Here is a 23,925-nt window from a genome sequence, read left to right as displayed (position 1 = left end):
AGCAATAAAGTAATCATCTGTAATAAGATCTGTGCTATCCTATATAAGAAGTTTATGATCAAACAAACAATGACGGAGGAGGACGAGAGGAGCTGCCATGACGAGAGACAGACGCCTCCTGCCAACCGCTAGCAGAGGTCACCGCCGTCACAACACCACAGACCCTTCTGGAAAACCGACACTGCACTCACGCCGAAGAGGGGACTTCTCATCTGAGCCTCCTCGATCCCTGCTGAGAAGCTCGAGAAAAGGTGTCTAACACCACTCCAGATCTCAAAAGTCAGTTGACAACTGTAGACCAGATTCTTCATAAACTTGCCTAACTTATGTCTAATTGTATGCATCTGAAAACTGCACTGCAAAAAAGGCTTATCTTACTTAGTATTTTTGTCTTGTTTCTAGCCAAAATATCAAAACGTTCTTAAATTAAGATGCATTTACTTGGTAAGCAAAACAACATAAGATACTAAGCCATGTTTCTTCTTTTTTGCAGTGTGTAAGCTAATGAACCAATGCTTCTTAAACCTTAAAAACACACCTCACCTTATATTGGGTAAAAGATCTCGATCGCACATGTTTGAGAGGTGAGTATGAAGGTGTAACAGAAAGTATGCATGCATGGGTCCTCTCTAAATACTTGACAAGTCATCTTTCTCCAAGGGACTTTAACATTTGAGAGGTCGCAGACCCCTGTACTGAGCAACCTTCACATGCAGGAGGTCAGTCCGACTACTAGCTTAGACTCAAACTACACACGAACACTTTTAAAGTGAACTGAAATAAGAATGGAAAAAAATGTAATGTTTCTCTACAAATTTGATATCTAATACTACTTTCTTCTGAATTAGCAAAAATAACATTTTAGGATAACGTAGCATTATTCTGATTTTTAGTAGAGGCAAAGGTAATGAGGTAAATATTCAAGATCAAATGCTTTTCTGGTTCATAGAATTTATTACGTATACATAATATCATTACCAAAAAGCAGGTGTTCATTTAATATTAGCTTAATATATGTAAAAATAGTTGTTTGCTTTTAATTGCATGTGCAGGATCTAAACATTATGTTTCAAGTTTGCCCAATTATTTTGAAAATATGTCAAGTTTCAATTAAATACATGCATATATTAAAAATAATAGATTGTAAATTGTGTAAAATGTTGCAGTAATGAGAGAAATCAGTCAAAAACAAATAAAATGTTATATTTTATATTATAGGGTTTTTAAAGTAACTGTGTATGACTGTTAATAATTGATTTGAAAAATGTGAAAATGTTTTCAGATTCTTAATGGTATTAACATTTCAGTAACAGAAACAGATTTGTAACAGAAAATATGTTCAAAAAGGTGTTCAATTGTCAGCAAATGTTTTTGAATTAATGCTCATAAACAATGCCTAAAAGGTTTCAATTAAACGTATTTGGGGGAAAAAAATAGGTTGTAAATTCTGGAATGTGTTATGGTAATGACAGAAACCAAATAAAAATGTTAATTTAAAAATATCCTAATGGTATTGTTATTTTCAGAACATTGTGGTAATGAGAAAATATGCTCAAAACGTGTTAAATTGTCAGTAAATGTTTTTAAATAGCTCATAAACACTTCAAATCTTGTTTTTTATAGTCAAACCAAAAATTATTTAGACACCAGATATAATGTTTGATTTTTTATTTACTGGTGGGTGCAGGACACTAAAGTTCATTTGTGTAAGTGAGGATAGCAAAATAAAGTAATCTGTGACATATTATACCCAGAAATACAGTGGACTACCAGTAAAACTGCTAAAAATTTTGGGACCAAAAATTACTCAGACACTTTGACCTGAGCATGTTTTGCTTCAGTGTTTTTCTTTAATTGCTAATGTAACCTTTTCACACCACAGACTGAACACAATGACGCGCTGCTTGGTAATTGGTTGAGCTAAATTGGTATTATCTAATTGCATACTTAAATTTAACAGCTGAATATTTTTTGGTTGATTGTAATCCATTACATACCTTTCTATCAAAGTTATCTGACATTATCAAGATGAATTTGAACACAGTTTCTTTCATATTTTATTACCATTTTCTAAACTATAGTGAATAAACTGTGAGAAATGTTGAAGGTGTCTGAATAAATTTTGGTTTGACTGTATGTCTAAAAATGAATTTTGGTGATGCAAGTCTTTTAAAAAACGTTTTAAATCTTTGAAAACAAGATTTCACTGGAATCACCGGTTTAAAAAAACGTATGCCTATCCATATGATAAGCTGCATGCAACTTGACAGTGCAAAATGAACCCCATAACCACACCCCTTTCTCATCTGACACTCTCTATTACTGGAATTAAAGGGTTAATGTTCCTGCCCACAACGTCCTGGCAGAGCAAGAGAAAGAGAGACCAGCTTCTACAAGACGAAACAAGCTAAGAACATGAGAACAACAAGACCTTCTAACTCGCTCCGCTGTGAAACCTCTGACCTTCACCTCTGTGTTTCCTCAAACACCAGACTGCGATCGGCGTGACGACATGCCCCAGCAGCAGCAGGTTGGGGAGAGCGGTCCGTGAGGGGCTCAGCGGCGTTAGGCCTGAGATCGGTCCGCATGAGTCAGGCAGCAGGAACAGGTGGAGCGGATGGGCGGCATGGCCTGTGTTCAGACATTTAAAAGAAGACGCCAGTGCAGCATCTCTCAGCCAGACGTGGAGTCAACACAGTAACTTTCTCCTGATTCTGAAGGGAGTTTCCTCCACTACTTTATCTTGTCATTTCTACATTCCTTCCATCCATTCTCACAGCCCTTCCCAAAACATCACTGTGCTTTCATTCACTCACTCTCTTCTTTCTCACCATAATCGATTTGTACTCTCAAAGTGTTCAATACAGAGCTGAATAAGATGTCAAACTAGAAGCTCATAAACCAGCATGTCTGAACATTTAACACCACTCCAGGGTTTACAGAACCTGTTGAGTTCAAATCAGAAGACACACCTAGTCTCTTTTAGGACAAACTAGTTAAAGAATTTCATCAATCCAAAGATAATGATACACCCAAAGGCAATGGTGAAAGTAAGTAATCATTAGCACTTTAAAACAATTTTCACATTACAGACGATTTACAAGCGCAAAAATTCATACCAATTTCAGGTTAGTCAATATGAAATTGAAACGGACTATATTTACTTTCTTAACACATAATTCTTCTGAATGATTCCTCAGTGCATGCTATTCTATATTTAGTACATAGTATTCGTAGACTGCTTAATATCTGCTCACACTTTATTTTGATGGTTCCCAACAGATATTTTATAATATAATAATAACTTTGCAAGTACGTCAACTAATTCTACTAACCCTAGTCTCTAGTGAGACTGATACTCTAATGAGAGTTAGTTGATGTGTAGTTGACAAGACTTAACGTCTAACGTGGACTATTGAAATAAAGTGTAACCATCAATTTGTTCATTTAGTTTACTTTGCCTCTGAAATGTTTCGTTGTCATCACTGATTATTTATTTTTGAACCCCTCCAACCCGGTATGTAGTGCCCACTTGGGTTGTAAATGATGCTGACTTTCAGGTCTATTGATAGCATCTGTTGTATGTAGTGTTGTTATTGTTAACTAAAACTAAAACTTTCAAAAATACTTTTCATTAACTGAAACAAAGCTTAAATAAAATACATTTTAAGTATAGATATCAGATAAAAAAATTGAAATACTTAATTGAAAATTAAACATGCTGACTTGGCTATTAATACAAATTTTAAGCACTAAAATTACTAAAACTAAAACTGAAATAAAAAGAAATTCAAGCTGAATAAAAATATTAAAATGGCAAATGAGAAAATACATAAACACTAATTAAATTTTTTTTTAATAAATACTCTATTAGCATGTAAATAATAATAAAATGGCACATTATATGCTGTTAATTGCCACAGACAATAATTTTGACTCGCACTTTATTTAAAAAAAAAAAAAATGTAGTTGGCAGCTGCAATGCAAAGTCCACACATTTAGTTTTGTTTTTACAAAGAAGTCTTCATAGATGCTGTCCACAAAGCTAAACATAGACTGAATAATCTTTTAACAGGAATTTTTTATTTCTTCTGTATATTTGAATATACAGTAAGGTTCAGCATTATGTTTTGAAACCAAAGCAACTTTGGAGTTACAGTACGGTATATTTCCCGGCGCTCTCTATTATTACAGCGTGAGAGAAGCCTGCTTCAAGCCTGAAACAGGTGGAAGCGTTTTTACAGCTCTCAAAAATAGCGCAGATACGGGACACCTCACATTCCCATGCAGACACAGAGAATTTCCTTCTGAAATCCAACTCTCGCCCTGTTTTTCTACCCACCCACCGCGCTTTACCACGATAAAACCATCCGTCAGACCTGGCGAATACAACTCCTCCAGGTAGAGCTCGCACCTACATCCACAAAAATAACAAACGAATCATCCAAAACTAAAACTAAAACTAAAACACATCACAGATAACTGAAGTGTGAACGGGTTTAAATATGGAATAGAATTTAGAACTCGATGTCTAAAAGAGAAGCATTTTGTATGTCAACACTGAGATTTTCCCCTCCCACCTCCACCAACAACGCCTGACACACAAACAAACATATAACAAAAGACACATAAAGTCAAACTCTTAACTATCTGACCTACCAGGTATGATCTTCATGAAGTTTGAGGAACAGCAAAGGCGGACAAGCAGAGCAAGAACGTGCCAATAAAGAAAGAAAAAGAGTCTGGGTTTGTTTGGTGGCCACTGTCCCCTTCTTATTTTTGACGGCCCATGCCTGCTGTTTGGATATGTCAGCGCTGCTCCCGGTGGCTTTGCAATTAGGTGGGCGGAGGCTGAGGGTCGTGACGGGACGGGGGTGAGCGGGGCGGTGTGAGTGGGGAAGGGGAAAACAGCTCACTGTGGATATAAATATCAGCCTGGGCTCACACTGGCACAGATAGAAACTGATGAAACCCACGCTGGCCTCTTTGAACAGAGATCAGTTTGTTCCTGGATGATGATTGAGTTATTCTATGATATTGCATCACAGTCTCTCGGCTTTACTCTCCCTCAGCATTTGCTTCAGTTCTGCTGTCAGTCACTAAGGGCCAGTTTTACTAACAGTTTGCACCAGCGCAAAGCACCTTTTGGCGTTAAAATAGTACTGTCAGGATTTACTAAAGACGTGCAGTGAAGAATTAGCGCTGAAAAGGCATGGACACAGTTATTTCTGCGCCTGACCTTATTGAATTTGTTGGAATTTTCCCTTAAGACACTATTAAAATGAATCACGCAATTACGCAATTTACTAATGTTTGCGCTCATCAAATTACTGGTATTCGGGCCATTATTTAACACCCCAAAAAAGCATGTCTTAAACTATTTTGCGCTTGAAATGACTGCAATTGTTGTTGCTAGAGGAGGCACCGCAGAGAACAGAGAACACGTGGTAGAAGGGAGAGGATTTTTTCCACACGTATTAATTTATTTGGAATGCCAGAAGAACACATAATCCGAATGCGAATATATCTACTAATTTGCATTGCGCTTGGTATATTGCGCTGGTCGATATGTAAATGAGATGTTGCGTCTGTGATATTTAATTAGCGCGTTGTCAGTAAATCACTCACAGAAATTTCCACGCCCATCGGCACTGTTTTGGAAGTGCGCTCTCGCGCTAATTTGCCGTTTAGTAAATCTGGCCCCAAGACGGCATTTTCATTCAAATTTGTGAGGAATAATTGGCATGAAATGGCAAAATACAATGAACTGATAGAATGTACCCTTGTGAAAAAGAACACTTTAAATCTTAAAAGTATACTTTGAAAAGCTGTATTAGCAGATAATATCATATTAATGAAATAAAAAGCCACTTAAGTGACTTAGAGAGAGACACTTTTATGACTGTTTCTTAACACACTTAAGTACACTTTTAAAAAGTACACTTTGCAAATAATTGAATCATTAACTCATATAAAAATAATTGGTTATGCTTTAAAGAAGTACATTTATTTTGATGTGTTGTCTAACATACTAAAGCACATGTAAAACACTTGATTACAATTTTAACTAAAGTGAGTTATTCAATATATCATTTAAAGTTAATGTATTTGAAATGTACTAAATTGCAACTTCATCATTACAAGTTTCAATAGAAATGAAATTAAAATATATTTTAGTTTGTCATAAATGCTTGTCAGTACATACAGCAGTAAAACTTTAACCATATTTCAAAGACAATAGACGTAATTACAAAATTACATATAAAAATGCACTTAAAGGTCCTATGTGGGTCAGAAACACTTCAAAGTTCAACTAATTACATTTAACACACATTTAAACGACAACATATTTTATTTCAATTGCAAATAACGTGCATTTAGCTGTCCGAGAACACTATATTCAGTTCGCACTTAAGTATGTTTTTTTAAAAGCATATTATTTCTATAATAATTACTCTTTTTAAAAGTATGCTAAAGTAAAGTGTACTCCTTTTCACACTTGGAAAAAAAAGCCAGGGTTCATGTTTTTTCATTTATATACGGAATGGGATTCCTGGCATAACTGGAAACCTCTTGTGCCGTATCACAAGCCTTCAGTGGCCACCCATGAAGCTGGACATAAACTAAATATAGTAGAGTTTTACATAGCAATCCACTGAAATTAGCATATGGCATTGTGAATTACAGTGTTGACAGAGTGTCAATTTTATTTTCCCCACATGTTTACAGCGCTTATGACTGTGATTAAATGAAGTATTTGTAGGCGTCTAATTTGCAGGACTTGGCATGTGAACTATTTGGAAAATGAGATGAGCACTGACTGATCAAAACTAGTAATCAGGCCCAGTCTGACTCCACTGAGGCGGTTTAATACGTTATAAATGGGTCTAAAAATGTGTGGGTCAGCTTTCCTGTTTAATTAGTACACTAAAATTAATCACCTTAATTTAGCATGTAAATGATAGACTAATAAAAGATGCTTTCAGAAGTTTTAACGCTACTTTATTTTTTTTTTTTTGACCAATCAAATACTACTTTATTATGGTAGGACCTCTTATTGTCAGTAAACAAACAAATAAATAATAAATAATCATGGCAACTAATTTCCATAATTTCATCCACACCAGCAGGTGTCAGTGGTATAAAGTCAGAGACCCCTTTTGTTCACTGAAAAAAGGTGGTGTAGGATTTACTTAGAAATCATTTTAAATCAAAAATTGGTAGTAAATTTCATAAATAACTCCAAAGAAACGGCAAGTAACACACTGAATTAAAAAATGAAATTATTAAGTAGAAAGACTTGAAATAGTATTTTCTTGTAAAATGTACTCCAGTAATCTTTGTTTTACTCACAACTTCAAACAATCATTTTATGAGTCATGATATGAGTCAAACAATCATTTGTATGAGGCAGTGAACCAACAAAACAAAAATGCAGCATAGAGGAAAGTCAGTTCCTCTGGGAAAAATATAAGTTCTTGTGTGTCATACATCCACCGGAGGTGGTTTGAATCATGTTGACAGAAAAGACTGTGACATCAAAACAACTGTTATTTCAAAGGAATGTATCATAAACCTTTTACATATTTCTGTCAGTAGAAGCACTGATGGTTTACTGAGGTATGGCTAGATCTGGGACCATTACATTTTTTATGAAAAGTAGGCTATTTATTACATGTCCCGCTTAGTTTCCTAATTCAGAATGGTGACATATTAATATAGTGTAATGGGTTTATTATCTCTGTCTGAGCCAGTGCATAATCTCTTGATTTTGGTAAGACAGTATAAAATCACCAATAAAGACAGAGCAACCCGTTTTATACATGCATGCATGTCAACATTAGCTGACAGCTACAGTATAAGCTATATTACAACCAGGTCTCAGGGTAGCCCATCCATTGACACCTCATAAATATTAAAGAAGAAAGCAGATGTAGGGGAGACCGGGGTTAGTTGTCAAATAATGAAACTATACATGATTTAAGTGTAACTATAGTATTGAGAGTCAGAAGTCCAATTGCACAACTGGGTAAAGCTAGGTTTTATACAAGTTTGTGTTATTTCTAATACACTTTAAGAGTAACATTTTTACATTCTGATACATTAAGAATTAACGATGAATATTTATAAATAGAAGCAAGATTAATAAGAATGCGTGGATTCCTTAGCCAGCGATGTCGTGTGTTGTATGTTGACCAGATTTTAGGATGTTAAAACTTTAAGCATTATGTGTGTACAAATAATCCAATATCATATTTTTTTAAAAAGCAAGGTAAGAAGTGAACAATGAAATTGTAAACCTTTAAGACTGAGTGAAATTATAAAAAAAAAAAAAAAAATCTGCCTAAACAGAAAATGACTTTCAAATATACCCCTACTTTCACTGGAGTCAAAAGTATGACAACTAGCCTGAATTTCATCTATATCAAGAATATAGACCCGTCTCTACAAAAGGCCTCTCTTCACAAGAGGTGAAGGGCCAGTTATAGGAGTCACAGCACCAGACACTACTAGAATGTGTCCGATAAGACTTCTTAAAGGTCAGATTCATTTGGCTCCTCTGAAATGACTGCATGACTCATGAACTGCACCACAATCATGTGGCATTGAGAACATCAGAGAGTGCCTGTCACAACATCACAAACATGCAGGAATTTATGGTGGAGGCAGACAGAAATACTCACTTGCACAACACACTGCTGCTTGAACAGAGAACAGTGCAAATGTGGAGATCTCAAACTTCTGCTCATACATGTCCAATGTATTACTCAAGGATTACTAATGAATAAAGCATTGCTTCTGAGCCATTACCGAAGAACAAAAAGATACTAGGTACAAAAAAAATAATTTCCATCCTAGCTGTAGGCTAAAATTTCACTTAACACCACATGACTGAGCTTCTATTGAAAAGATCTGCTGAAGGTGAAACAGAGAGACAGATCTGGAGAGATACAGTAGGGGGCAGCAGAAAATTACAGAGATGAAACCTCAAGCACATCTGACTCGAGTTAGTTAGTCAGAGCATAATATTGTATAAATTCTTTTTCCTCTTCAAATCCAATTGCATTTGGTTGGAATATGGGAAATGTGGCTTCTCAAAAGGCCTGCCACGATGAAGTGACTAACAAAACCTTCAAACAAAAGGCTAATTGTTTTTGGATCGTTCCTCTGTGATACACCTACTGAACACACCCATTAGATTGCGCAAACTCTTTAACTACTTGCTGTCATTTCTTAATGCATATACCCAGATTCACTACCTATACAAACAGTAGATAGTTCCAGTGGTTTCTTTAAACGGCTTTGCATTTATACCAGCATAAACTGAAATGCACAGCTATACAAACAACAAAAGCAACTGTAACACACATTCCAGAGATCGCTGTTGCTCCAGGGGAGGAAGACGATGGTGGAATTTGGGATGGACAGCTGTATCTGTGGTATGTCCCATTACATAATAAACAAAGTGACAAAGCAGAAGTCTCCAGCTTATAGTTGACCACTGGAAACCAGATACAAGGGGTAACAAACCACAGGAAATAACCAAACACACGTGCTTCCTGCAGAAGTGGCACACAGGGTCCTCTAAGCACAGCATTGGTTTTTAGAGGAGCTCTTTTTTCTATTCAGAGAACTGAAAAGCTATAGCTGCGGTTTGTGTTTGGCAGCAGGGAGTGGAGAACTGACTCCAAACATTGTTGCATTGTCAGAAACACAGTGCTGCTTAACTGCTCATTACCAGCAGTCTGGTATTCCCCCTGAAAAGAATGAAAACTTGCAACAGAATCACTAGCCAGTCCCAATATGCTACAGAGCAAGAGGGTGGTTGCAAAACATTGCACGCATAATTTGATGCTTTGGGTGTGGATGTGGCATGAATCACTGCGAGAGGTTAATTTCTCGAAATAACTGGAACAAATATACCCAGATTTGCACTTGTAGAAAGCAGCAGCGACACACAGGACAAGCTGAAACACATCACTAAATTAAAAAAAAATGCACATTGTTGCATGGACAAAACATGTTTTGAAAAAAGCTCCACAGTTTTTGATACAAGTTGCCTGCACTGCAGTATAAGCTTCTCTGCACAATCTGCAAAACCTACTTATTAACGCTTAATTCACTTAACATAAAGCTCAGGCACCGTTCACTCAACACGCATATAAAGTTACACGCCTCTCAAGCAAAGCATGCTCAACCGTCTAATAACAGCACAACTATTCCGACACCACACCAGTCACCTTGAACCTCCCACACAGCAAATAAGGATGGAAACCGGAGCAGTGCCACCAACATCAAAGCACGTTAAAGAAAGACTCACAAAAAGGATTCATACCTTCGAAGAAGTTGGGAAAGGTTTTCTCCTCGGGCTCTTGGAGCGAATGATCCCAGCAAGTCTCTTCAACCAGATCCAGCAGGAGGCCACGTTCTATGGCCAGCTCTTCCAAGACATCATAGTCCAAACCATCTCCTGCGACCTCTGACACTGGGGGTGTAACAGGTTGGTCTGCAACAGGACTGGCAATCTGTTGCACTTCAATCACTTCCTCTACCACAACGATCTTCTTCCGCATGGCGTCGTCTAGGGACTGCTCTTGCGCGTCGCAGGTATTCTCAGGGCCAGTGATGACAGGCTGTGCAGGGGCCTTGCTATCCGAGAGCCTGCTCTGCTTCTCTAAACTCTGCTGTGTGTCAGGAACAGGCGTGTGTTGTGCAACGCTGGGAGGTTCCCCCTGCTCGGAGAGGGGGGTGAGCTGGGCCGAGGCTGCTGCTGCTGCTGCTGACGCTGAGGCTGCCGGTGCTTCCCACTGTCTCTGCGAAGAGGATGTTTTTCCTTTCAGAACCTCCCGTTTTTCAGGCGAGGGCTGTGCAGGCTCCACCTCCCCTTTGTGAGCCGGGGCCTCATTCTGTACAGCTGTTGGCTGCACGCTCTCCACAGCGAGCGTTCCCTCAGGGGAAGTCTTTGCAGAATCATTTGTTGGGCCCTCGACCTTAAGAAGGTCATCCTGACCAGCATTCTCGGTCTTTAGCTCTTTCACCTTCGTCTCAGCTATAGGCGGTGGGACTTGTTTTGCAGCTGAAGTTTTGTTTGCAGATTTCTGCTTTTTCTTCTTTCCTTTCGAAGGCTTTGAGGCGTCCTCTGCAGTGACTATAGGTTCCTCAGTCAGTTTTGCTGGTGATGGCTTTTGTTGAACAGAATCCGAATCTGTATCAGATTCCAGTTTCTTAGGTGTTAGCGCAGTCTTGCTGGAGTCAGCTGTGGTAATCTTTACTTCAGCAGCTATAGACGGGGACTGAGATTCAGGGCTGAGATTAGGCTTGTGACCTTTAGCCTCTGCCTTGACCTCAGCTGTAGAAATGGCATGAGGAATCTCCACCTTATCATGAACTTTCAGAGGACGAGTGTTGTCATCCTTAGGTGTTTCTTGGACATCCTTTGTTTTTTGGGAACCAAGTGCTTTCTGTTGTTTGTCAATCATTTGAACAGTGTTAGATGTTGTGGGTGGCACTGCTGTCTTTTCCACAGAAACCTGCAGTGGCAGATTAATCTCTGATTTCTTTTCAGCAATGTGTTTTGACAAATCTTCTTCTTTCTTAGGCAGAGGTGGCGCTACTGATTCTAGAGATTTGACAGGCACCTGGGTGCTAATGGAGGTAGTTGACTTCGTCTCATCGGCATGAACACCAGGCACCAGGCAGGTCTGATTTGTAACGTCTGTCTTGATTGGTTGTTCTTCCACATTTTTGGTCAGCATGGTTTTCTGTGCTTTCTCCACTTTTGGTTTTGATGGAGAAGTATGAGTAGCATCCTTATGCATTTTGCTATCGATTATGGGTGTGGTTTCTACAGAGACATTAATACACACGTCTTCCTTGGTCTTTTCTTTGACTGCTTCAGTAGAGACAGAAACTGCAGATGATTGCACTGCCGTTGATAAAACGGTTGGTATATCCTGCACACTTTTGGTCTTTGTGTTTTTTTGCATTTTTTCCACTTTTGGTTTTGATGGACGAGAAGCATCCTTAGCCATTTTACTATCATCAGTTACTGTGAATACAGTTTCCTGGGACACTTTCATAAAGACGTCTTCCTTTGGTTTTTCTTTGACTGCTTCAGCAGAAACAGAAAAAACAGAAGATTCCACTTTTGTTGCCTCCACCGTTGACAAAACATTTGGTATATCCTGCACATTTTTGGTCTTTGTAGTTTTCTCTGCTTTTGCTTTTGATGCAGTAAGTTGAGAAGCATCCTTATCTATTTTGCCATCACCTTTGGGTGTGGTTTCCTGGGAGATACTGACACACATTTCTTCACTGGGCTTTTCTTCGACTGCTTTAGCAGAGACAGAGGATTTCACTGCAGTTGCAACATCCTGCACATTTTTTCTCACAGGGGCTTGCTGTGTTTTCTCCACCTTTGATTTTGACAGAGTAGGACGAGTAGCATCCTTATCTATTTTGCTGTCACCTTTGGGTGTGGTTTCCACTTCTTCCTTGGGCTTTTCTTCAGCTGCTTCAGCAGGAAATATAGTGGACTGCACTGCTGTTGCCTCCACAGTTGGTACATCCTGCACATTTTTGGTCTTTGTGGTTTTCTGCGTTTTCTCCACTTTTAGTTTCAGTGGAATAGGATAAGAAGCATCCTTATCTGATTTGATATCCTTATCTGTTTTGGATGTGATTTGAGAGACCTTGATACACACTTCTTGATTTTCTTTGACTGCTTCAGTAGCGACACAGGATTTCACTGCAGTTGTGTCTACTGCTGATGAAACAGCTGGCACATTTTTTGCCACCAGTGTTTGCTGTGTTTTCTCCACCTTCGATTCTGAGGGAGTGGGTCGAGGAGCATCTTTAGCCATTTTACTATTATCTGCAACTGTGGATGTGGTTTTCTTAGAGATCTTAATAAACATCTCTTCCTTGGGCTTTTCTTTTGCTGCTTCGGTAAGAACAGCTGACACAGAGGATTCGCCTGATGTGGCCTCAATTGTTGATGAAGCCTCCTGCACATTCTTGGCCACAGTAGTTTTCTGTGTTTTCTCCACCTTCAGTTTTGAGTCAGTGGGTTGAGGAGCATCTTTAGCCGTTTCAATGGATGTGGTTTGCTGGAAGACCTTGACAAATGCCTCTTCCTTGGGCTTTTCTTTGACTGCTTCAGTATGGACCGAAAATACAGAGGATTCCACTGCTGATGGAACAGCTGGCAAATCTTTCATCACAGGGGTTTTCTGTGTTTTCTCCACCTTCGGTTTTGAGGGAGTAGGATGACGAGCATCCTTAGCCGGTTTGCTCTCACCAGCTGCTGTGGATGTTCCTTCACGTGAGACCTTGATAGACACTTCTTCTTTGGGCTTTTCTTTGACTGCTTCAGTATGGACAGAAAACAAAGAGGATTCCGCTGCTGTTGCGCCCACGTTTGAAGAAATGGTCGGCACATCTTGGCTCACATGAATCTTTTGTGTTTTCTGAACGAATGCCGTCTTGGTGCATTCCTTGAGTTCCACCATCTTTTCCTGTTCAACTGGCTTGGCATGGTACGTTTCAATAGGAGGCATTTGGGAGACCGAATGCATAGCAACCTTCCTCCTAACACTTGGTTGCATCTCTCTGGTGTAATCGCGGGTCTCAGAAAGCATGGGCTGCTCTTTGGATTCCCATGGTCTGATCTGAGCGCTAGCCATTGGACGACCTCTAAATCTTGGTGTTCTCTCATTGGATTCAGTCATTTCAGCCTCATCCCTGCTCACCATTTTGCGACGGTACTCCTGTCGATCCAGCAAAGCCTCTTGCTTTTCTGCACCCATCCGGCCGGGTTTGGGAACATAAGACGTTGGACCCTGAACCGTTTGAACCCGTTCTGCCCTGCGGGCGATGGCCAGAGTGGCGGCTGGCCGTTGTACTCTCTGCAGCGGCGTGGGAACGATCTCCGGAGGCAAATGCAGGTAATCGCGCAAGTAGACAATCCCTTCGTTAGTAAGGTACCAGTAGTAATGCTTCCACGCAAAGGTCTCCCTCACATACCCCCTGGACTTCAGCGAGCCCATGGCTCTTATCACCTGCAGGTTATCCACGCCAGGAATCTCAGGGTGCTTGGTCTGAGGCCGCTTGTCTTTCTTGGCCACAATGACACCATCCCGAAACAGATGCTCATAGATGGCCTTCAGGTTGTCCAGGGGCATTACCATTCCAGCAACCATTGTGCTTCCTTAGTCGTGCAGCGTCTGAATAAACAGGAACAGCTTTTCCAAAGAAGAACAAATCACTGAATGACCTCAGTCCTGTGGCAGAGCCTGCTGCCACGTGCTACCAATTCAATAAAAAAAGACGCTAAAAATAAATACAACCTGCTGTTCTGCGTTTGTCCGCTGTTGTTTAGCTAACTTCCCTCCTAATCAAAAGAGTTTCTTCTTTCTTCTCAAACGTTCTCAGAGGCAAAGGAAAAACTCAGAAAAGGAAAACTGTGCTCTCCTTTACTCAGCCTTCCTTGGAAGTGAGCATAGTCCGGACTGGCAGAGCTGCAGTGAGAGGGGGTGTGTGTAAAAGAGAGAAAGAGGGAGAGTACTATGATCCCATCGGCCCCTCCCACCTCAGTCAAGCAAGGAAGAAACTGTTAGAATCAAACTGCCCGGTCGGCAGACTCTCAACAGTTGTGAATTAAACACTTGCGAAGATAATCAGCAAAAGCGCAGGGAGCAAAAATAGTGCTCTAAGAATAGAGAAAAAAATGTGCCTGTTTAGCACACCTATGTCTCACTCAGGCATACGCACAGAAAGGGCTAAGAGGAACCACCCACAGCTGTGCACAGCACACGTTACACACCTCCGGGTGTGTTGGACCATCTTACAAGGAGAGAGAGTAGATTGGTCAATGAGAAGCTTGGTTAGAGAAAAGGAGACACCTTTCATGCATGTCATCCAATAGTTGAAAGTTACGGTTATTAACACCCACCTCAGGCAAGCAAGGTTTACACACTTTATATCATGTGACGGGACACTCCTTTTTCCCTACAGACACTTGGATTCCTCAAAACATTCCTTACAGCAAGTCCTTTGGATACGAGATAAAAAGGTTGACATAGAATATTTGAATACGCATAACTGACTTAACTGATGAATCACAGTGCAGATACTGCACAGGAAGAAAGCATGAGACAGCAGGGACTCCGCTGGGGAAAAAAGCATGTCATTGTTAATGTTATTATACGTGCAAACACAAAACATATGGTACGGTTTAGCTTATTTTAAACTAATGAGCAGCTGGTTAATGTCTTGCATAATGACACATTTGTATATTTCCATACATCTTTAATTATAGTGTTTAAAGATGTTAAAAGACTGCTCAGACACACAGCATTACACTAAGCACGTTTTCACAAGCACCGCTGGCAGGACAGTGACATGACGCAACCGACTGAAAGAACGGTTGAAGAATCCATCGAGAGCTCTATATATCTCAATCTCAATATAGCTGCTGAATTTGAGTTTCCTATGAGAGTGTCTACTAAATAAAGCACTGCGCTTTACTGCTAACCTTTGGAAGGAACCAAGAACGCGGTGTGTGATTTGAGAGCGAGAGTAAGGCAGGGATAGACACGGACAGATGCAGATACATGAAGCAGAAAGTGAGAGGGGTAGAGTTGCACTGATTGTCTCTAATGCCTTCTGGAAAAACTGAACAGATACTTCTTAATGACCACAGCAATTACCAATTTTCTGAGTGTATCTGGTAGGAATGAGTGGTAAGGATATGCCATACACAGCACTTCATACCTCAAACGGACAAATGTTTTTGTTTTATTCACCATGGAAACAGACAGTGTGTCAGTTCCGGGAAACTCAAATATCCTCTTTCACATCGCTCCAACGCCATGAAAATAACTTCTGGGCAGCTGTGTGGGACATCACAACCCGGAACAACCTATCTGTCATAATCAGCACAGATGAATGTTGGCAGTGCGTACAGGACCAGAAAAAAATGATTACTTTGCATTCATTAAAGACGTTGAAGCTACTACGTTTTTTTGTAGAATTTAATTTATGTTTCTATTTATCAAAGAATCCTAAAAAAAAAAAAAAAAAAACTGTTTTCAACATAATAATCATATTCCTTGAGCAGCAAATCAGCATATTAGAATGATTTCTAAAAAATCATGTGACACTGAAGTAATGATGCTGAAAATTCAGCTTTGGATTAAATTACATTTGAAAATATATTCACATAGAAAAAGTTTTTTTTTTTTGTTTTTTTATTGTAATAACATTTCGCAATATTACTGTTTTACTGTATTTTTTCTTAGATGAATGCAGCCTTGGTGATCAAAAGAGACTTCTTCAAAACACTGAAGAATCTTACTGACCCCAAACTTTTGAACTTGCATAATTTAAAATATGATTAGCTGTAAGTCTAGAATGTTAATTTTAATAACATTTTCTTGACCTAGAAAACCTAAAAAGAGCAATAAGGGATCTCCCTCTCTCTCTCTCTCTCTCTCTCTCTCTCACTCTCTTTGTCTTGGCTGTTTGTCAAAAACTACTAAAAGAGCCACTTTTGAGTCTGTCGGGTTCTGACCGGGCTCAGCCAGGACGATTTTAATGGTTTTACAAACAACTGAGGCTGTAAAACAAAAGATGTAATCCATTTTATAACAGTATACATTTCAAGACTTGTTTCCAGGTGCACAAAAAAAGTCCCAGCGTTTGTTTGAAAGGTTTCCCTAGCTGAAGACTGTTTCAAATCCATCTTCAGGTAATCAGTCAGAGTAAGCAACTACAGATAATCACAATAAACATAACCACTACTGATAAAAAAAAAAGAAAAAAAGAAAAGAAAAAAAAAAGATCCTCCAGAAGTGAAATTTCTTCATAATGAATAAGCAGTGGTGATTCAGTGATTGTTATTTGTTCCTGAGTTATTCCTATGTGCGTCATTAGAGAGACTTGCAGTCACACTGTAATGGATTTCAGTGCAGAAAACCACTTTATTTAACATTAAACAAAAGATAAGTGATAAAGAGGCTGGAGAATGAGTTTGAGGTCAACTAATAGAATTTAGTGAAGAATCTGACTCTCCATTTGGATCGTTTCAGCTCTTTGTATGTGTGCCCAGTTTGCCCAGAATAGACATGATCTGGCTGTCTTCCCACTGTAAAGTGTTCACTAGTGCTCAGAAACACGTGCCTTCCTCCTTCAGCCCGCTGACAGAGGTCAACATGCCCCAGAGGTCAGATTTGCATGTGTCCCTGGCAACAGATAGACAAGCCAGCTGGAATATAATTAAAGAAATTCTTCCTTTTTTAACATACTCGTGTTAGATTTCATTTTAGCTTTCGCATGACTTTCTCCAAGTCACTTTCAGTCCTAAAAAAGTTGTTAAATTGTGACTCAAAAAGTCAGTGTAATCCGATATGACTGGCAGATGCATGAAACACATGAGTGCCACGTGAGAATTTGTCACTTTGTCAGCATCGTACGGAAATGAGAACAAAGTGTGGTGGAGTTTGGATTTATATTCAGCTCATCTTCTGAAGAATCTAAAGTGAATACTCTTCAGATCTGTTGGATGAACAGGGCTGAATATGATTTGCAATAATGATGTGGAATGCAAATTAATCTGAGCACACAGAACACACCCCTACTATTAACAGCCTCTCTAAAGTACACACTACGTGATATAGGTTTCATAGCCTATATTTGCTTACACTGAAAAGTCAACTGATCACCCCTCCTCCTCCTCCTCCTCATTTAGTCTCTAAAAAAGTACAAATAGAGAATCAAAGGGGTTAAATTATCCTTTACTCAAATTAATGAATATAAGCATTAGGAAGCAGTCCATTTTAACATTCGGACTTATAAAGTTCAGGCTCTAAGTGCTGTAAAGGTTAGGGACAGTGCTTCAGCTGTCCCATACGACACCACGATCCCGTTAGAAGGCCACAGTGTCACCTCTAACCTCCAGCACCTGTTCACAACCAGAGGAAACCCAATCTCACTCTGTTCCCAGCCGATCAAGAACCTTATATGGATGGAATCAAGGAGTTCTGATACACCTGGAGAGCTCAAATATGATCCTAATTTTGAAAGAATCTAGTTCTGCAGCTTATCATATGATCTTAAGGAAGTAAACATCATTGGCAAGCTTTGGAAAAAATTGCCCCAAGTGTGTTTATGTTGAACCACCTCCAGGCTCCAACAAACCCTTCTTATCATGCTGTCTTTTAATTTCCTGTTGTACTTATACTCCCACTTGCAACACTTCTCAGAGTCATTTAGCACTAAATGAGGCATACAGTGCAAGTGATAGTGATTCTTGCCTTGCTAAGCATCACTTAATAGACCATGCTCATCATCATCTCAATGTGAACAAGCATGGCTAATAAACACTCAAGGTTTATGATTTGAACCTCAAGCAATCATGGGATGATGCAGAAAAATTCAACCATGATGAACAAGGTTCCTCTATGCATTAGTAACAAACTTACAGACATAGTAGAAGGTGGGCAAAAACATAAGAAAGTTAGAACAAAGATAACTTAATTTTACCAGCATGTAAAAGAGAAATAAAATCTCTGTATATTTCTGACTTTTTTTTTTTTTTTTTTTCTCTGAAACAAAAATATTTGTACAGTATATCGGCATTCGCAAAATAATCCAAAAAACTCTTTGTGCGCTCTATGATCCAGAGGACATGATCTTACAGGACTATAAGCAGGAGTAAGAACCAGTAAATGTTAATGATGAGTTTTTCCTGCCAGACCTGGTCCAAGCCAAAGAGCTGTTTCCAAAATGAAGCTCATAAATATTTGTGAAATGCTGGCAAATTTTATAATAGACTTTTTCAGCTGCACATTAGCTTTTCACCCTAAAAGTTTTTGATCCATCCATCCATTTATTCTGCAAACTGCTCTATAGGGTTGCAGGAGAAATTTTGATGTTAACAACAAATACATTCATAGAGTGAATCTAACAAAACTAGTCAAAGCTAAGCCACAAACTCTCTTTAATTAGATTTTGGCAGCTACAAACAACTAGTTTAGAGGCCTAAAGCATGTACATTTTCCTCACGTTCTCAAACAGAGCCACATTGTTTTAGGAATGACTCATGAAACTCTCAGCACTACTATTTGTGGCTATTTCTTTAAAATCTTTTCACGTTTAAGTGAGGCACACAGCTCTGACGTCTGAAGCAGCGCAAGCTCCTTCTCTCACGGGCTACACGTGTCTATGGAAAAGTAGTAAAATTATGTAACATGGCAAAAATGACAAGTCTCCCTTGTGTTCTCCACAGCATGAGTCATGGATCACTCCAGCTTGTCCATTTCCTAAGTGGAAAGAAACACAAAGTCTCCAATTATCCCTCGCTGAGCACCGTCAAGCGTCTGGCCAACACCCAGAGCCTCAGCGAACGCCCAGCGTGCAGGACCTTCAGCTCACCAAAACAATACCGATATCAAAAACTATTCATTCACTGTTATTATAGTCCACGTTTTCAACTATTTAATCTAATCTTCTCTTACATTTCTACTAATGAAACCCAGGTTTGGAGTTGGAACATGATAGTGTGGAAGTAAAACGCAAGAATGCTTTGTGAGCAGTAAACAGCTCCAGAGGAAAAACTCCCAATTGAGGTTGTTGGGAATTTGAAACAGGCCTGATTTCCCAGCTGCCCCTGTGGGAGCGCAGCAGGAGAGTCAGATCACTGTGGCAGAGAATAAGATCCAGATCCATTCGAAAAAGACCAGATATACAGCTCAAGACCAACTTGAGCTGTAGATTTAATGGTCATCATTATTAGCAGCAAAATAAAGACCAAAGATGGTTAGTTAGCAGCACACATTCTGACTCCAACAAACTAGCAAGACTTAGTCAACCACCATCGTGAGAAAGACCATGTTGATTGAGCAGCTCCATCACAAACTAGAATAAACCAGCATGGGAATTCACAGTAATCTAAGCTGGTCTTTTCAACAGACATCATAACGTTTGCCTGTGCAAATGTCATAGTTTCTATAGCGCTTCATACAATACAGACCATTTCAAAGCAGCTTCACTGTAATAAACAGGAAAATAACTGAATCAATGATGCAAACTTCAAATAGGGGACAAATTCAGCTCTAAAAAGAAGTTCAATTCAGTATATAATTCAATTGTGGCAAAATTGCAAAATCCATAGCAAAATTCATCAATTATGAAATGAATTTGATTCAGCTATATAGCAGCCTCACTATTTCACTGTCAAATACACACTGAAACTCAAAGATCTTCATGACAAAGTGCCAAAATAAAAGTTTGGTTTAACTTGAAGAAATTATGACAGAAATATATTACTATTTTTAAAATGTACTTCTCAGATTAACAATAATATTTTTATATTTAGGTTTTATTATACAACTGATTATCAATATATTATATTATATTATATTATATATATATATATATATACACGCACATACTTTTTTTTTTCCTTCATTTATGTAGTTCTGTTGTGCAGCCTTTTATTGGACTAAATAAATAAATGCAACTTAAAATGATTAAGTTGTTAAAATTTCATTTATTTGTTTCATTAGACACAATTTTTGATGATAAATTTGTATAAAAAAATAAAATAGAAAATACAGAATTTAGGGAAAATAAAATGGATTTCATGGGGCCCAAAATTAATTGTAGCATACTCTGGGAAGTTTAATTGTTAAAACTTGACAATGAATGTAACTTGTTTGTTTACAAACGTGAAAAGCATTTCCTTCCCCATTAATGGTAAACAAATGTTGTGATAAATATCAATATTGTATGAAAAATATACATATCTATATATGATCATATTTTTAGCCATATTTTCCAGACCTAGGTGCAAGGGTGTTTTGGGTAGTTGCCACAGTGTTGCTATACACATTTCTGTGTGGTTGCTAGGTGGTTTCACGCTGGCTCAAGTCGAAAGAGCCAAACACCCAGTGTCTCTGGAAAGGAGTCAGCTTCCTTCACTGTTTTGTAAACACTATTAATATACTTACGCAATCATGTGCTCACCTGAAGTGCAGTAAAGCAAATTGCAATTTTTACAAAAAAGTTGAAACTTTGCTAAGCTTAAGAGAAGAATTTTGTATGTCAGCCCATTAGGACAGAAAGCACTCATATTTGCCTTAATTGTGATGATGTGAATGTTCATCCATACACTACACTACGGTCATCACCTACCTTTCTTGCTGCTGCGCCAGAATCGATCTCCCAGAATATCGCCCACGTCCAGACTCATCTGATAGTGCATGTTTGAATGGGTCTAACCGCACCACCACATCTTCCCCATGTGGACAACACCACCCCATCTGAAACCCATTCCCCGTAACACACAGGACTGGAGGGGGGCACGTCACGGACAATGACAGGGGAATGCAGTGGAGAAACAAGAGCTTCTTTTTATGTTCTGCCCACAAACACACAAAGTCATGGAGTCCATAAATCTGTCCCGTCCTGCCCCCTCTATTCTCCCAGAGTCCCATACATCTGCCCCGCTCCAGCAACACTTACTTCCACACAAACACTGGCCTGTTCTGCCACACCAACTAATTGATGTGCTGTGAAAGAGAGAGCAGACTCTTGGTTTGGGGTTTCAGAGCCTAATTTGGCAGCACAACCAAATAAAACTTTCTTTAAGAGGAGGAATTGAGCTCCACCATTAACTAAAACCAGAATAAAACTAATAACCAGTTAGTGGCTGGATCAGCTTCTGCAGTGTGGGATAACAGGGTGGGGAAGAGCGTTTTGGGCTGTTGATATGCATTATTAGAGAGAAGGCCTTACAGCATGAGTGTCCTTCCCATAGCAACTCCACACCCAGATGCCTGATTTACTACTGCCTTGAGCTTTTGTGTGAGTTTAAGTGGCTTGCTTTGTCTTCAATAAGAGGATTATGGTAGATGTTCCTGTTCAACTGAATCTTGAGAAGCAAAGTATTGTCTTTGGGCTTCTTTATTCACATTGCTGTTCTTAAGGTGTTTATAATGCTAAATGTGAACATTTCTGCAACAGCTACATTTTAAAAGCTGTTCATGGCAGTGATTCTCAACTGGTTTTTACTTCAGGACCCAGATTTTTTACACAGTACCAAAATTATTTCTCATATACAACAAAAATGCATAAAAAAGGCAAAAGTGTGATTTACCAGCATATAACATGGGATAAATAGTGGGTCAAAAATACTGTATTAATATTGCCCATATTTAAATCAAGAAACAGAATTTGCATCAGAATACTTTAAAGTATGATTGGATGCAAGTGTTTAAAAGTCTATGAATTGTTCTATCCTAACTATTTATGATTACTGTATAGTGCAAGTTATTATTTGCATTTATTTTTATAGGTTTTTTTTTTTTTTTTTTCCTCCATCTGTTCCAATCAGAACTGACCTGGAAATTAGGGCTGCTAAATATGGAAGAAAACAAAAACAACCAAAAAAACGTAATCATGATTATTTTGTTCTATATTAAAATCATGATTATTTAACACCATTACTCGCTGACTTTGGAAACATCATGCACTTACTGAACTTTAAAAAACAGCCTTTTCAACTACTTTCCTTGAACTTTAAATATAATTAAACAAAAACTAAATTTTAAAAATAAAAACAAAAATTAAAAAAATTAAATATAGAAATCTGGTAGTAGTAGTAGTGGAAACTACTAATATATATATATATATATATATATATATATATATATATATATATATATATATATATATATATATATATATATATATATATATATATATATATATATATATATATATATATATATATATATATATATATATATATACACACACACACACACACACACACACATACACACACATATATATATATCATTTAATATATAAAAATATTTTTTCCATATAAAGAAAAAATTGACATGACAAAGTGGGATCATTTTGATTATATTGTTTCATAATCATTGGAAGCCAAAATTATATTGTAATTGAAAATTGAATTTGATTAAATCGCAGTGACCTACAAGAAAATATATTTTTTATGATACAACCCCACCAGTTGAGAACCGCTGTTTTTTATACTACATCATAAAGTTATTACTGCAGATACAAACAAATATCCTGTTAGTTGACAGTGTACATAAAACTACAGATAGGCCAATGAGATGAGCTAACCAGAGAGAACATTACAAACTGCTAAGGTGCGGTTCAACTTCTCTAGTATAAACACATCTGCAAGTCTTTCAGCATGACACTTCTGAAATGCTTCAGATTCCTGTCTACACATGTTACTCATTTTTCAGTGACATTCATTGTGAAATCAAAAATCATGCTTTTGCAAGTCTTCTGAAAAAGATGGTTTGTAGGAAATTTTACCATGGTTTTAGTCAAATCTGTACTTCCATACTAAATCTGTTTGAATGTATTGAGGACTCATATGCAGTTACCATAGTCTTACAAATAAACAGTTAAACTACAGTTTCTATGCACTAACTATGTTCTGCAGCGATTTGTATGTACAAGTATAGGTACGTTTTTTCAGTTCTGCAGAAATGTATTTAGAGGCACATATTTCCAATGAGCCTACGTTGCATAAAAAGGAACACTTACACTGAAAAAACAAGTAAAATTTACTTAATTTTTCCTTTGCATGTTTTTGCACATATTTTTTAAGTAAAATTTAAGTATGGATTTAAGTCAAATCTACTTAACTGAGTTATGTAAAATTAGCAAAGGAAATAAGTTAATTTAACATGGCCAGTTAGAGTTTGATGAGTAATTTCTACTTAATTATTTTGTGTTAACTCCACAATAATCAAGTAAATTCCACACAGTCACAGTTTGTAAACTTTACTCAAACAATATAGCACTGAAAAAAACAATCATGCTATTAAAGAATGTGGTTCACTTACAAACATGTAAGTAAGCAAGCTTACGATC

The 23,925-nt window shown here is 38.1% G+C and overlaps 2 protein-coding genes across 2 annotated transcripts in view; both read right to left on the bottom strand.

Moving 5' to 3' along the window:
• plecb (plectin b) overlaps positions 1-23,925 on the bottom strand; it is a 145,200-nt gene that overhangs the window by 62,169 nt on the left and 59,106 nt on the right. The gene's annotated exons all lie outside the window — the stretch shown is intronic.
• On the bottom strand, positions 13,592-14,887 carry LOC131521417 (small ribosomal subunit protein eS10B-like). The gene is given in 2 exon segments (XM_058746104.1): positions 13,592-13,884; positions 13,887-14,887. Coding segments are annotated over 2 exon segments (462 nt in total). The 5' UTR covers positions 14,202-14,887; the 3' UTR covers positions 13,592-13,737.

This window comes from Onychostoma macrolepis, chromosome 16 (assembly GCF_012432095.1).
Source record: "Onychostoma macrolepis isolate SWU-2019 chromosome 16, ASM1243209v1, whole genome shotgun sequence".
Taxonomy (NCBI): domain Eukaryota; kingdom Metazoa; phylum Chordata; class Actinopteri; order Cypriniformes; family Cyprinidae; genus Onychostoma; species Onychostoma macrolepis.
Note: the sequence above shows the minus strand (reverse complement) of the source record. Positions and strands in the feature narration are given on the sequence as shown.